The sequence below is a fragment of the Chanodichthys erythropterus genome, chromosome 4, assembly GCF_024489055.1.
Source record: "Chanodichthys erythropterus isolate Z2021 chromosome 4, ASM2448905v1, whole genome shotgun sequence".
NCBI lineage: Eukaryota > Metazoa > Chordata > Actinopteri > Cypriniformes > Xenocyprididae > Chanodichthys > Chanodichthys erythropterus.
Window position 1 is genome coordinate 6859253 of NC_090224.1, and position 15909 is coordinate 6875161.

At 39.5% G+C, this 15909-nt stretch overlaps 1 protein-coding gene across 1 annotated transcript in view; it reads left to right on the plus strand.

Annotated features, from left to right (window-relative positions):
* LOC137018394 (proline-rich membrane anchor 1-like) overlaps positions 1-15637 on the plus strand; it is a 79552-nt gene extending 63915 nt beyond the window's left edge. The window contains exon 4 of the mRNA XM_067383016.1: positions 13342-15637. Within this exon, the coding sequence (XP_067239117.1) occupies positions 13342-13444 (103 nt within the window). The 3' untranslated portion in view covers positions 13445-15637. The remainder of the gene's footprint in view (positions 1-13341) is intronic.
* The last annotated feature ends 272 nt before the right edge of the window (positions 15638-15909 follow it).

Genomic DNA, 15909 nt, shown 5'->3' on the forward strand with positions numbered 1-15909 from the left:
AAGGCTGATCACATGGATTTGACTATTGTGATTCAAAGTCATAGCGCCACCAACTGGAAGCAGAAAATGTGTCACTTTCAGCATACATTGAGATCACCCTCTTATTTTTACCTGATTTGCTTCAAAATTAATCAGAATAATGTTAAAACTTGGCACATGTAATCCTCTGAAAATGGGCAGGGAGGAGGGGCTCTATAGCGGCACCTTGTAGTGCAGTAAATGTGGAGTGAATTTGACATAGTCCTTTGATGTTTTACTGTTTTAAATGCCTATCGCCCACTATGCACAGTTGGCCTGAAGCCACCGGGGTGGCGGTGCCACCGGGCTTGGGCCCGCCATCGCTGCTCGCAGCTATATTTATTTTTTTTTTTTATTTTTTTTTTTTATTTATTTTTTTTTTTTTTCCGTCTTCCGGGGCTTTTTGGGGGCCTTAACATGCTCAAAAACTCTTGAAAATTGGCACACACATTGGAATCCGCGGCCATTAGGACGCCGGAGAGGCTGGTACCCGGGCGTGGCAGGGGGGCTCGACAGCGCCCCCTTGAAAAAAGTCTGAAAATTTGGTCCATATATTAAACATGCTTGCACGTATTAGTATGAAACTCGGTACACATATAGACCTCATCGGGCCGAACAACTTTCGCGCTCTAAGTTAATCGCCATGCCAACAGGAAGTCAGCTATTAAGGGTTGTTTGAAAAACGCATGCTCTGGAATTTGATATACTCCTCCTAGACGATTAATCCGATCGCCACCAAACTCGGTCAGCATGAAGTCAAGACACTGATGATTAAAAATTGCCAGGGGATTTTTGATATCTCGAACGGTTTGGCCGTGGCGAGGCAACGAATTTATGGCGAGAAAAAGGAAACAGGAAATGTGTTATAACGTCTTAATACATATATTGATCTTTATGAAACTTCACGAGTGTGTTCGTTATAGGAGTCTGATCACATGGATGTGACTATTGTGAGTCAAAGTTATAGCGCCACCAACTGGCAGCAGGAAGTGTATCACTTTTTGAAATGTTTTGAGATCACCCTCTTATTTTTACCTGATTTGCTTCAAACTTCATCAGTGTAATGTCAATACACAGCAGATGTAGACCTATGACAGGATTTTTGATATTTGAAATATTGTTGCCATGGCAACAGGTCAAACTGTAATAATATTCTTGAGTGTTTTTGAGGCTCTTAACATGCTTCAAATTGCATGAAACTCGACACACACATCAATATTGTCAACCAGTAGACATGGACAAAGCCATAGAAATGGGCGTGGTGGAGGGGCTCAGTAGCGCCACCTTTTGACAAAAGTGGGGGTTAGTTTTTCCTACAGTCACCAAACTCGGTACACATATTATTCTCATCAAGCCGGACAATTTTCTAATTTACATTCATTAGCTCCGACCAACAGGAAGTCAGCTATTTTGGTTTGAATGTTAATTTTTTGAAAAAACAGGCTATGAATTTTATACTACTACTCCTACAGGGTTTATCCAATTTACACCAAGCTTTTTTTAACTTGTTGCGAACACATTGAAGTTGTTTAATTGCAAACGGATTTTGGATATCTCAAACGGTTTGGCCGTGGCGAGGCAACGAATTTATGGCGAGAAAAGGGAAACAGGAAATGTGTTATAACTTCTGCATACATTGATTGATGTTTATGAAACTTCAGGAGTGTGTTGGTTGTAGTAGTCTGATCACATGGATGTAACTATTGTGAGTCAAAGTTATAGCGCCACCAAATGGCAGCAAGAAGTGTATCACTTTTAAAATGCTTTGAGATCACCCTCTTATTTTTACCTGATTTGCTTCAAACTTCATCAGTGTAATGTCAATACACAGCAGATGTAGACCTATGACAGGATTTTTGATATTTGAAATATTGTTGCCATGGCAACAGGTCAAACTGTAATAATATTCTTGAGTGTTTTTGAGGCTCTTAACATGCTTCAAATTGCATGAAACTCGACACACACATCAATATTGTCAACCAGTAGACATGGACAAAGCCATAGAAATGGGCGTGGTGGAGGGGCTCAGTAGCGCCACCTTTTGACAAAAGTGGGGGTTAGTTTTTCCTACAGTCACCAAACTCGGTACACATATTATTCTCATCAAGCCGGACAATTTTCTAATTTACATTCATTAGCTCCGACCAACAGGAAGTCAGCTATTTTGGTTTGAATGTTAATTTTTTGAAAAACAGGCTATGAATTTTATACTACTACTCCTACAGGGTTTATCCAATTTACACCAAGCTTTTTTAACTTGTTGCGAACACATTGAAGTTGTTTAATTGCAAACGGATTTTGGATATCTCAAACGGTTTGGCCGTGGCGAGGCAACGAATTTATGGCAAGAAAAGGGAAACAAAGTGTTATAACTTCTGCATACATTAATTGATTTTGATGAAACTTTGGCTTAGTCTTCGTTGTACAAGGCTGATCACATGGATTTGACTATTGTGATTCAAAGTCATAGCGCCACCAACTGGAAGCAGAAAATGTGTCACTTTCAGCATACATTGAGATCACCCTCTTATTTTTACCTGATTTGCTTCAAAATTCATCAGAATAATGTTAAAACTTGGCACATGTAATCCTTTGAAAATGGGCAGGGAGGAGGGGCTCTATAGCGGCACCTTGTAGTGCAGTAAATGTGGAGTGAATTTGACATAGTCCTTTGATGTTTAACCGTTTTAAGTGCCTATTGCCCGCTGTGCACAGTTGCCCTGAAGCCACCGGGGTGGCGGTGCCACCGGGCTTGGGCCCGCCATCGCTGCTCGCAGCTATATTTATTAGGGCCCAAGCGAAAATTCGCGCAGGGCCCTCTTGTTCTTCTAAGGATTATTATTAGGGCCCAAGCGAAAATTCGCGCAGGGCCCTCTTGTTCTTCTAAGGATTATTATTATTTTTTTTTTTTTTTTTTTTTTTTCCGTCTTCCGGGGCTTTTTGGGGGCCTTAACATGCTCAAAAACTCTTGAAAATTGGCACACACATTGGAATCCGCGGCCATTAGGACGCCGGAGAGGCTGGTACCCGGGCGTGGCAGGGGGGCTCGACAGCGCCCCCTTGAAAAAAGTCTGAAAATTTGGTCCATATATTAAACATGCTTGCACGTATTAGTATGAAACTCGGTACACATATAGACCTCATCGGGCCGAACAACTTTCGCGCTCTAAGTTAATCGCCACGCCAACAGGAAGTCAGCTATTAAGGGTTGTTTGAAAAACGCATGCTCTGGAATTTGATATACTCCTCCTAGACGATTAATCCGATCGCCACCAAACTCGGTCAGCATGAAGTCAAGACACTGATGATTAAAAATTGCCAGGGGATTTTTGATATCTCGAACGGTTTGGCCGTGGCGAGGCAACGAAATTATGGCGAGAAAAAGGAAACAGGAAATGTGTTATAACGTCTGCATACATATATTGATCTTTATGAAACTTCACGAGTGTGTTGGTTGTAGTAGTCTGATCACATGGATGTGACTATTGTGAGTCAAAGTTATAGCGCCACCAACTGGCAGCAGGAAGTGTATCACTTTTTGAAATGCTTTGAGATCACCCTCTTATTTTTACCTGATTTGCTTCAAACTTCATCAGTGTAATGTCAATACACAGCAGATGTAGACCTATGACAGGATTTTTGATATTTGAAATATTGTTGCCATGGCGACAGGTCAAACTGTAATAATATTCTTGAGTGTTTTTGAGGCTCTTAACATGCTTCAAATTGCATGAAACTCGACACACACATCAATATTGTCAACCAGTAGACATGGACAAAGCCATAGAAATGGGCGTGGTGGAGGGGCTCAGTAGCGCCACCTTTTGACAAAAGTGGGGGGGTTAGTTTTTCCTACAGTCACCAAACTCGGTACACATATTGTTCTCATCAAGCCGGACAATTTTCTAATTTACATTCATTAGCTCCGACCAACAGGAAGTCGGCTATTTTTGTTTGAATGTTAATTTTTTGAAAAAAACAGGCTATGAATTTTATACTACTACTCCTACAGGGTTTATCCAATTTACACCAAGCTTTTTTTAACTTGTTGCTAACACATTGAAGTTGTTTAATTGCAAACGGATTTTGGATATCTCAAACGGTCTGGCCGTGGCGAGGCAACGAATTTATGGCAAGAAAAGGAAACAAAGTGTTATAACTTCTGCATACATTAATTGATTTTGATGAAACTTCGGCTTAGTCTTCGTTGTACAAGGCTGATCACATGGATTTGACTATTGTGATTCAAAGTCATAGCGCCACCAACTGGAAGCAGAAAATGTGTCACTTTCAGCATACATTGAGATCACCCTCTTATTTTTACCTGATTTGCTTCAAAATTAATCAGAATAATGTTAAAACTTGGCACATGTAATCCTCTGAAAATGGGCAGGGAGGAGGGGCTCTATAGCGGCACCTTGTAGTGCAGTAAATGTGGAGTGAATTTGACATAGTCCTTTGATGTTTTACTGTTTTAAATGCCTATCGCCCACTATGCACAGTTGGCCTGAAGCCACCGGGGTGGCGGTGCCACCGGGCTTGGGCCCGCCATCGCTGCTCGCAGCTATATTTATTTTTTTTTTTTTTTTTTTTTTTTTTTTTTTTTTCCGTCTTCCGGGGCTTTTTGGGGGCCTTAACATGCTCAAAAACTCTTGAAAATTGGCACACACATTGGAATCCGCGGCCATTAGGACGCCGGAGAGGCTGGTACCCGGGCGTGGCAGGGGGGCTCGACAGCGCCCCCTTGAAAAAAGTCTGAAAATTTGGTCCATATATTAAACATGCTTGCACGTATTAGTATGAAACTCGGTACACATATAGACCTCATCGGGCCGAACAACTTTCGCGCTCTAAGTTAATCGCCATGCCAACAGGAAGTCAGCTATTAAGGGTTGTTTGAAAAACGCATGCTCTGGAATTTGATATACTCCTCCTAGACGATTAATCCGATCGCCACCAAACTCGGTCAGCATGAAGTCAAGACACTGATGATTAAAAATTGCCAGGGGATTTTTGATATCTCGAACGGTTTGGCCGTGGCGAGGCAACGAATTTATGGCGAGAAAAAGGAAACAGGAAATGTGTTATAACGTCTTAATACATATATTGATCTTTATGAAACTTCACGAGTGTGTTCGTTATAGGAGTCTGATCACATGGATGTGACTATTGTGAGTCAAAGTTATAGCGCCACCAACTGGCAGCAGGAAGTGTATCACTTTTTGAAATGTTTTGAGATCACCCTCTTATTTTTACCTGATTTGCTTCAAACTTCATCAGTGTAATGTCAATACACAGCAGATGTAGACCTATGACAGGATTTTTGATATTTGAAATATTGTTGCCATGGCAACAGGTCAAACTGTAATAATATTCTTGAGTGTTTTTGAGGCTCTTAACATGCTTCAAATTGCATGAAACTCGACACACACATCAATATTGTCAACCAGTAGACATGGACAAAGCCATAGAAATGGGCGTGGTGGAGGGGCTCAGTAGCGCCACCTTTTGACAAAAGTGGGGGTTAGTTTTTCCTACAGTCACCAAACTCGGTACACATATTATTCTCATCAAGCCGGACAATTTTCTAATTTACATTCATTAGCTCCGACCAACAGGAAGTCAGCTATTTTGGTTTGAATGTTAATTTTTTGAAAAAACAGGCTATGAATTTTATACTACTACTCCTACAGGGTTTATCCAATTTACACCAAGCTTTTTTTAACTTGTTGCGAACACATTGAAGTTGTTTAATTGCAAACGGATTTTGGATATCTCAAACGGTTTGGCCGTGGCGAGGCAACGAATTTATGGCGAGAAAAGGGAAACAGGAAATGTGTTATAACTTCTGCATACATTGATTGATGTTTATGAAACTTCAGGAGTGTGTTGGTTGTAGTAGTCTGATCACATGGATGTAACTATTGTGAGTCAAAGTTATAGCGCCACCAAATGGCAGCAAGAAGTGTATCACTTTTAAAATGCTTTGAGATCACCCTCTTATTTTTACCTGATTTGCTTCAAACTTCATCAGTGTAATGTCAATACACAGCAGATGTAGACCTATGACAGGATTTTTGATATTTGAAATATTGTTGCCATGGCAACAGGTCAAACTGTAATAATATTCTTGAGTGTTTTTGAGGCTCTTAACATGCTTCAAATTGCATGAAACTCGACACACACATCAATATTGTCAACCAGTAGACATGGACAAAGCCATAGAAATGGGCGTGGTGGAGGGGCTCAGTAGCGCCACCTTTTGACAAAAGTGGGGGGTTAGTTTTTCCTACAGTCACCAAACTCGGTACATATATTATTCTCATCAAGCCGGACAATTTTCTAATTTACATTCATTAGCTCCGACCAACAGGAAGTCAGCTATTTTGGTTTGAATGTTAATTTTTTGAAAAAACAGGCTATGAATTTTATACTACTACTCCTACAGGGTTTATCCAATTTACACCAAGCTTTTTTTAACTTGTTGCTAACACATTGAAGTTGTTTAATTGCAAACGGATTTTGGATATCTCAAACGGTTTGGCCGTGGCGAGGCAACGAATTTATGGCAAGAAAAGGGAAACAAAGTGTTATAACTTCTGCATACATTAATTGATTTTGATGAAACTTTGGCTTAGTCTTCGTTGTACAAGGCTGATCGCATGGATTTGACTATTGTGATTCAAAGTCATAGCGCCACCAACTGGAAGCAGAAAATGTGTCACTTTCAGCATACATTGAGATCACCCTCTTATTTTTACCTGATTTGCTTCAAAATTCATCAGAATAATGTTAAAACTTGGCACATGTAATCCTTTGAAAATGGGCAGGGAGGAGGGGCTCTATAACGGCACCTTGTAGTGCAGTAAATGTGGAGTGAATTTGACATAGTCCTTTGATGTTTAACCGTTTTAAGTGCCTATTGCCCGCTGTGCACAGTTGCCCTGAAGCCACCGGGGTGGCGGTGCCACCGGGCTTGGGCCCGCCATCGCTGCTCGCAGCTATATTTATTTATTTTTATTTTTTTTTCCGTCTTCCGGGGCTTTTTGGGGGCCTTAACATGCTCAAAAACTCTTGAAAATTGGCACACACATTGGAATCCGCGGCCATTAGGACGCCGGAGAGGCTGGTACCCGGGCGTGGCAGGGGGGCTCGACAGCGCCCCCTTGAAAAAAGTCTGAAAATTTGGTCCATATATTAAACATGCTTGCACGTATTAGTATGAAACTCGGTACACATATAGACCTCATCGGGCCGAACAACTTTCGCGCTCTAAGTTAATCGCCACGCCAACAGGAAGTCAGCTATTAAGGGTTGTTTGAAAAACGCATGCTCTGGAATTTGATATACTCCTCCTAGACGATTAATCCGATCGCCACCAAACTCGGTCAGCATGAAGTCAAGACACTGATGATTAAAAATTGCCAGGGGATTTTTGATATCTCGAACGGTTTGGCCGTGGCGAGGCAACGAATTTATGGCGAGAAAAAGGAAACAGGAAATGTGTTATAACGTCTTAATACATATATTGATCTTTATGAAACTTCACGAGTGTGTTCGTTATAGGAGTCTGATCACATGGATGTGACTATTGTGAGTCAAAGTTATAGCGCCACCAACTGGCAGCAGGAAGTGTATCACTTTTTGAAATGTTTTGAGATCACCCTCTTATTTTTACCTGATTTGCTTCAAACTTCATCAGTGTAATGTCAATACACAGCAGATGTAGACCTATGACAGGATTTTTGATATTTGAAATATTGTTGCCATGGCAACAGGTCAAACTGTAATAATATTCTTGAGTGTTTTTGAGGATCTTAACATGCTTCAAATTGCATGAAACTCGACACACACATCAATATTGTCAACCAGTAGACATGGACAAAGCCATAGAAATGGGCGTGGTGGAGGGGCTCAGTAGCGCCACCTTTTGACAAAAGTGGGGGGGTTAGTTTTTCCTACAGTCACCAAACTCGGTACACATATTATTCTCATCAAGCCGGACAATTTTCTAATTTACATTCATTAGCTCCGACCAACAGGAAGTCAGCTATTTTGGTTTGAATGTTAATTTTTTGAAAAAACAGGCTATGAATTTTATACTACTACTCCTACAGGGTTTATCCAATTTACACCAAGCTTTTTTTAACTTGTTGCGAACACATTGAAGTTGTTTAATTGCAAACGGATTTTGGATATCTCAAACGGTTTGGCCGTGGCGAGGCAACGAATTTATGGCGAGAAAAGGGAAACAGGAAATGTGTTATAACTTCTGCATACATTGATTGATGTTTATGAAACTTCAGGAGTGTGTTGGTTGTAGTAGTCTGATCACATGGATGTAACTATTGTGAGTCAAAGTTATAGCGCCACCAAATGGCAGCAAGAAGTGTATCACTTTTAAAATGCTTTGAGATCACCCTCTTATTTTTACCTGATTTGCTTCAAACTTCATCAGTGTAATGTCAATACACAGCAGATGTAGACCTATGACAGGATTTTTGATATTTTAAATATTGTTGCCATGGCAACAGGTCAAACTGTAATAATATTCTTGAGTGTTTTTGAGGCTCTTAACATGCTTCAAATTGCATGAAACTCGACACACACATCAATATTGTCAACCAGTAGACATGGACAAAGCCATAGAAATGGGCGTGGTGGAGGGGCTCAGTAGCGCCACCTTTTGACAAAAGTGGGGGTTAGTTTTTCCTACAGTCACCAAACTCGGTACACATATTATTCTCATCAAGCCGGACAATTTTCTAATTTACATTCATTAGCTCCGACCAACAGGAAGTCAGCTATTTTGGTTTGAATGTTAATTTTTTGAAAAAACAGGCTATGAATTTTATACTACTACTCCTACAGGGTTTATCCAATTTACACCAAGCTTTTTTTAACTTGTTGCTAACACATTGAAGTTGTTTAATTGCAAACGGATTTTGGATATCTCAAACGGTTTGGCCGTGGCGAGGCAACGAATTTATGGCAAGAAAAGGGAAACAAAGTGTTATAACTTCTGCATACATTAATTGATTTTGATGAAACTTTGGCTTAGTCTTCGTTGTACAAGGCTGATCACATGGATTTGACTATTGTGATTCAAAGTCATAGCGCCACCAACTGGAAGCAGAAAATGTGTCACTTTCAGCATACATTGAGATCACCCTCTTATTTTTACCTGATTTGCTTCAAAATTCATCAGAATAATGTTAAAACTTGGCACATGTAATCCTTTGAAAATGGGCAGGGAGGAGGGGCTCTATAACGGCACCTTGTAGTGCAGTAAATGTGGAGTGAATTTGACATAGTCCTTTGATGTTTAACCGTTTTAAGTGCCTATTGCCCGCTGTGCACAGTTGCCCTGAAGCCACCGGGGTGGCGGTGCCACCGGGCTTGGGCCCACCATCGCTGCTCGCAGCTATATTTTTTACTTGGTCTGCTTGATCTCAAATGGTAAATTGAATAAAAAAAAACAATTTAACTGTTATAAAATAAGAAAAAGAATGAACAAATTACTAACAATAGCACAAATAAATACAATAGAATAAAGATAGAAATTAAATAGACTGCTTTCTTTTTTTCAAGTAGGTCTAACTGTAGTGATCAGGTAAGAAACTGAATAGAGAAACAAAGTAATCAAATGTAAAATAACATTGGATAATCTTCATTGTAAAAATTTAATACAGATTAATCAATTAAAGTAACAGAAGCTAATCAGTCAAGAGCAGTAAGTGATTTTTTTTTTTGTTTGATTCTTTTGTTTTTTTGATTAACATTAACAACATAGAGAGCGGCTACTGTCCCTTTAAGATTTGACAGACAAATTCTTCCTGAACTGTTTTACGTTAAAACTCGCCAGAGCCATGGGCATTGTTATATTGTTTCGGAGTGTATTTGACCATTAATAATCTGCGAAAAAGAGCTTATTTTGGAGCTTGTATGTCAAAGGCGGCTTTATTATATGTCTGCGCTAAGTGTGAGCGCGAAATCTGTGGGAATGAATAGAATTATGCGCAATCCCTCGCCGAAATTCAGACCCGGTCAAACCATCACTATTAAACCGGAGACGATTGAATGAGAAGAGGCGCATGCATCTCAACTCGCTGTCAGAGAGGAGAGCAAGAACATGCAGCTGGTATCAGTGTATCGATACTGCAGAAAGGAGTATTGGTATCATTTCTGATATTTCAGTATCGATACATATCGAAATATAGATATTTTTGACAGCACTAGACTGTGTGCACGGCTCTAAACATAGTCAGTGTCTCCCCATAGATCATTAAAAAATAATGTAAATTTATGTAAATTAAAATACTTCATATTTTGTAACATATGTGGCGACCAGGGCGGGCGAGAGCCGTGAGGGAACGGCGTGAGGCCGGTGACACAAGTGATAACGAGCATCACCTGGGAGGTGCACCGGCCTTGAGTCTCTCACGGAGGAGCTCCGGGAGCATAAAAGGAGGAGCGACGACCGTGAAGGACGAGAGAGGACCAGGCCTGGACTTTATTTTATGTTTTATTATGTTTGTGTGGCCGGCAGACGTCCGTGAGGGTCTGACGGCATTACTTTCGTTTTGTTCTTTATTTATTTTGGTAGCTGCTGAGGGGTATCGCGGTGCTGCGGAGTTCGGGCAGCACTGGAGTGGGAAGACCGCAAGAGGCTGCCCGAGGCGGTGGTGCTGGAGCCTAGTGAAAGGTGGGACGGAGACCCGGATGCCGTGCTCCTGGGATGAGGTGGGGTGACTGCCGTCCAGAAGGGAGCGGAGGAGTCGCCGCTGTCCGCCGTGGGCCGGAGCCTGCTGCCGTCCGCCATGAAGGGGAGGAGCAGGGGACGGGGGACTCGCTGCCGGCTGCCCTCAGCCGGAGGAGCCATCGTCGGCCACCAGGAGGTGGTCGAGGATCGGGCCGTCCACCGAGCATCCAGTGCCACCGCATGGCACCGCGAGGAAGAGCCTCTTGGCAGGCTGAGGACCAAGCGGCAGTGTGTCTGGGAACCGAACCAAGAATTTTTTTTTCTCTTTTTCCTCGCTCCCCTTGCTTCCATCTCCTTTCTCTCGTCTCGTCTGTCCTTACCCCCTGGTGCTGCGGCCACCGAGACAGGCCCCGGGGGGGAGTAGAGCGCAGTCTCGGGAGTACCCCCCGGCCTGCGAGGGGAGATGGGGGTATGTGACGAGCAGGGCGGGCGAGAGCCCTGAGGGAACGGCGCAAGGCCGGTGACGTGAGTGATAATGAGCGGCCTCGAGTCTCTCACGGAGGAGCTCCAGAGGATTAAAAGGAGGAGCGCCGTCAGTGAAGGACGAGAGAGGACCAGGCCTGGACTTTATTTTATGTTTTATTATGTTTGTGTGGCCGGCAGACGTCCGCGAGGGTCTGCCGGCATTACTTTCGTTTTGTTCTTTGTTTATTTTGGTATTAAAACTTTGTATGAACTTTCGCCGGTTCCCGCCTCCTTCTTCCCACATTTACGAACTATGTTACACATACATTTTGTTAAAAAATGTAGGTTTAGATTTTTTTTTAAGAAATGTATACAATTATTAATACAATTTTGATCATTAAATTGATCAAATGTGATACTAAAGACAATATTACAGAACATTTCTATTTCAAATAAATGCTGTTCTATTGAACTTGCTAATTATAAAAGAATCCTGAAAAAATGTATTACAGTTTCCACAAAAATGTTAAGCAATATACACGGTAGTGAATGTATCATAGTTTTTATTGCGTTGTTGTGCTGTGTAATTTCCTAGTTGGTAGTTTGATAGAAGCTTCACTAGTTTGTGAATTTGGTGAGATTCATGATGATCAAAATGTGTATCCCCAGCATCCTTCTCACTACATAACCAGCTTTTACCTCAGGCCCTCTGTACCATTAAGTCAATATGTGACTGACATGATTTAACAAAATATCTACAGATTGGATCTGCATGCTCTGCTGTTTGGGCATCTCTGGGTTTTAATGCAGTTATGAAGGCAATTGGCTGCAGGCAGGTTGCATATTTCAAATTGTAATAAAGAACGGACAGGCGGGGCGCGTACCACAGCTTTTTAAGTCTAGCAGCAATTACAGCTTGCGGGAAGTCATTTAAACTGCAGAATAACTCACTTTGATGACCTGTGCTGCCGTTTATGAGCCCAGACTGTGTTAGTGTCTCAAGGAAGGTCCAAAAGTGTGACATGTTGAAAAATAGAACAAATACGTTACACAGAAAACATTGTGATACACATTTAACCTGCTGTATAGGTCGGCCAAAATGGGGCCAGATTAACCTTTTGATGAATTTTTTTTCTTGATCATAGATGGCACAAAATCTCAGCATTTCTAGCAGCATTTTTGATGAATGGCTACGCTATTTTTAATTTTGTAATTTCATCTGAATATCAACATTTGTGAGATTTAGTCAAAACAGTTTTGAGGTTAATTGATCTAATGTTGTGCCTCTTGAAAATAGTGATCTATGACATTGTATTATGTTGATTATCAAAATTTTTTGTGTCTATTTGTTAATGAGGGATTTGTGGACAAATTAATGTTATAGATTTGTGGAGTAAAAATTATTTTGATTTGAAAGATTGAATAAGATGGTCCCCCAGAATTGGCATAGAAGGCCCAAGGTGGCATGTTGTTACTAGTGTTATTTTTTTAACGTAATAGTTATTGTAATTCATGGGGTTATTATTCAGTAATTCCATGAATCAGGTGTACATTTCAGACATCTTTTCTTTAAAAGGCTAATTATCTCATTTGAATGGTTGTCATCATGACATATCTTCATTTAAAAGATGGGCAGTTAAAAATGTAAATATTCACATGCCTGTATATAAGTAATAGAATAAATTTCCATTTCAGATTAACCTCTTTTATTGGGATTCTGTTTTGTCTGACATCGGTTATTCAGTAATTCTACTAAATTGTCAAAACCATTTAAAATGGAATAGTTGATTTAGTATATATCATTGACACTTTAAAAATATATAAATATTAATAAGAATATCAAAAATCATTTATACATAATATAATTATCATTTTGTGCTATGACTACTGATTTAGCAAATGTCTCTATTTATTTTCCTTAACACATGATGCTTCAACCTCCTGCACATGTTAAACTTACATCTAAATATGTTGTGATTTGAAAGTAATTGCACATTGATCTTAAAGGGGACATCTTAACCCTACTATTTGTGTTTTCCTAGTTTTTCTTTGAGCGTTGTATGTCATTTCACTCAGCCCAAGCCTCTACAACATAGCATCCTCACTCTAAGCAAAAGTAGTTGTTTGAAGTGTAATCTTGTTGTTCTCTTTTCCAGGAAACCCCTTCGAAAAGAAGAAAACGGCACAAGCCGAGGGGAGTATGCCATGAGCTCACGCTGTAAACAGCAGGTAGTGGAAACCAATAATACTGGAGTATAGTCGCCGTGCTACAGCAAGACATGTTCAGCTGAACATTCTGTACCGTACAGCACCACCGTCTCTCTGTTTGGGTTTATGAGATGGACGCAAGGTGTATTATGAATTTAATAACTGTAAAACACATGACTGCCCTTCTTGGGACATAGAAAGATGTTTAAAGAAAAGACTAACGTGAGCAGGATATCACTGACGTGTATAGGCAAGCATAAGCAGGTTTTGAGGAGACTTGGAAACTCCTAGCAATGCTGGCAGCTGCATGAGTATCACGAGACTCAAACTGGTGGCCCCCTGGGGCCCCTTTGATGACAATATACAACTCCAACAACAAAATAAACGCATGCACTTTCTGTTGAATGCAATGATGTTTTGAAATTCCTGTCTTCTCTTGTCTTTAACTCTGTCTCTGCAGTGTCCCTCATTGAACATTAAGGGTTCTCTCACCTCATGTAGGTTGTGTGAGTGTTAATTGGTTAAATGAACACATTGGCCCCATTGTTTTGCTACAGTCTGTTAGAGCATCCAAATGGATTGGTTCATCCTGCACTTGTGTACCAAATATACGCGGACACCCAGAAATTGATTGTGGTTTGTGTTACTATGCAATTGGAAAGGACTGAGTTCTTGAGGTGCATGTTGATGATACAAAAATGCAATGCTAGCATTAGCATTGCCAATAGTCAGCTGATTAAAATTTGATCATTCTAAAGATATGTATATGTTTTAAACAGGCTAAATATGGCTGATGTAGCCTACATGTGAAAAATATCAAGTTATAAATAAATGAAAAAAGAACAAAAGGGATGATTGGTTAGTTTTAGGTATGTGTCAATATTAAAGTGAGTTATTTCATGTTATGGATGATAAATAGCTGGTATTAAAATCTATACTTTTTTGTCTAAAACTAAAATGTATAGTTTTTGTGAAGGTCAAAACAATGTTTGGATGCTAAGACAAAATTATGTACAGTATGAAATATGGATAACTATTAATTTTGAGATGAATAATTGAGAAGTTCAGATTTTAAAAGTCATAACATGTGAGACTTCTCTAACTATTTTAATTATAAAGAAGTTTGGCTTTCTGTGTTACATATTTATGTAATGTACACAATATGATGGATGACCAGAAGTAGTTTACCTTTCAGTAGCCACACATTCCCGTTCAGTGGCTTATTACAACTGAAGCAATTCTCAATTTTTTAGGACTTGTAAATGAAAGTGGTCCATAATTTTGTACCAATTAGATATATTGCAAGAAATAAAATGGTGAAATGAAATTACATTTTAAAGTTGAAATGATTGAACATTTATGAAAAAGTTAAATAACTTAAAGCAATGAGAAATACATTTTTACATTAGTCATTTCCTCTAACAGAACCAGTAAGGTTAATGTAACAGAAAACAGTGCACTAGTTTTTGATAATCATGTCATCATTTGTGGTCTGTTGTCCATCTCGAGTCTTGGGAATGCTTGCAAATGAGTCTCTTCTTGACCTTTTTTGGTAATTAAAAACTAGGATGGTACTTATCATGCTTTTACGAAGATACTAAGTTTATAGCTATTTTTTAAAGTGGTTATACTGTGATTTTATGTGGGTTAGTGGATGCTTCAAAGATGTATCAAGGTGATTCATCCAACAAGCTTAACTCTAAATTTAGCTTGTAATGGCACTCACAATCAGACCCTCTCTAATGTTTAGTTTACTTTTGATTAGAACTGTATGTCCAACATGTATAAATATCTTTTTTATAGACAGAAGCTTGGTGTATTTAGAAAACAGTGATGCAGTGTTCATGCATACAGTAACACTGAACTATTAATCATAATATAAAACCATATACAACTGAGCAATGATGTTTACATAAAATACAAACTTGTGTAAACAAACATCCTTCTTCATATCCTGTAAAACATTCTCACACTTTACTGTACAGTCATTCACCCTTCAACCAGATATATGTACTGAAGATATATGTGTATTATACTGTACAAAGGTACTCAGAATTGTATTGCATGAATGTACATATCAATATTTGCCTTCTTGACAGTCTATCGTGTGTACAGAGTAAGAGAAACTGTTTATAGGGATAAGTATAAATCGATGTGTCGTCAGAACAGAATACGTGTTATTGTTTGTCTGGAACAAGCCATTAATGTATATTTGAGTAATCGGAGGTTGTTGCACAATGTATGCATCACATACCAAAATGTAAAACTATTATATATTGTGCATTGAACTAATTTAATTGCAACTTGCTGACTTTTTTAGTTTTAAATAAAATTGTACTACTGAATCATATCTAGTGCTTATTCGTCTGCAAAAATAATTGGTCTGTCATAATTTAAATTGAAAGAATAATTCCATAATTCTGTATGCGCATCTTTCTACTCTAAAAATAGCATCTATGATAAGAATATATGTTTATAAATCTGTTTTAATCTGATTTTATTACACTGTTGACACC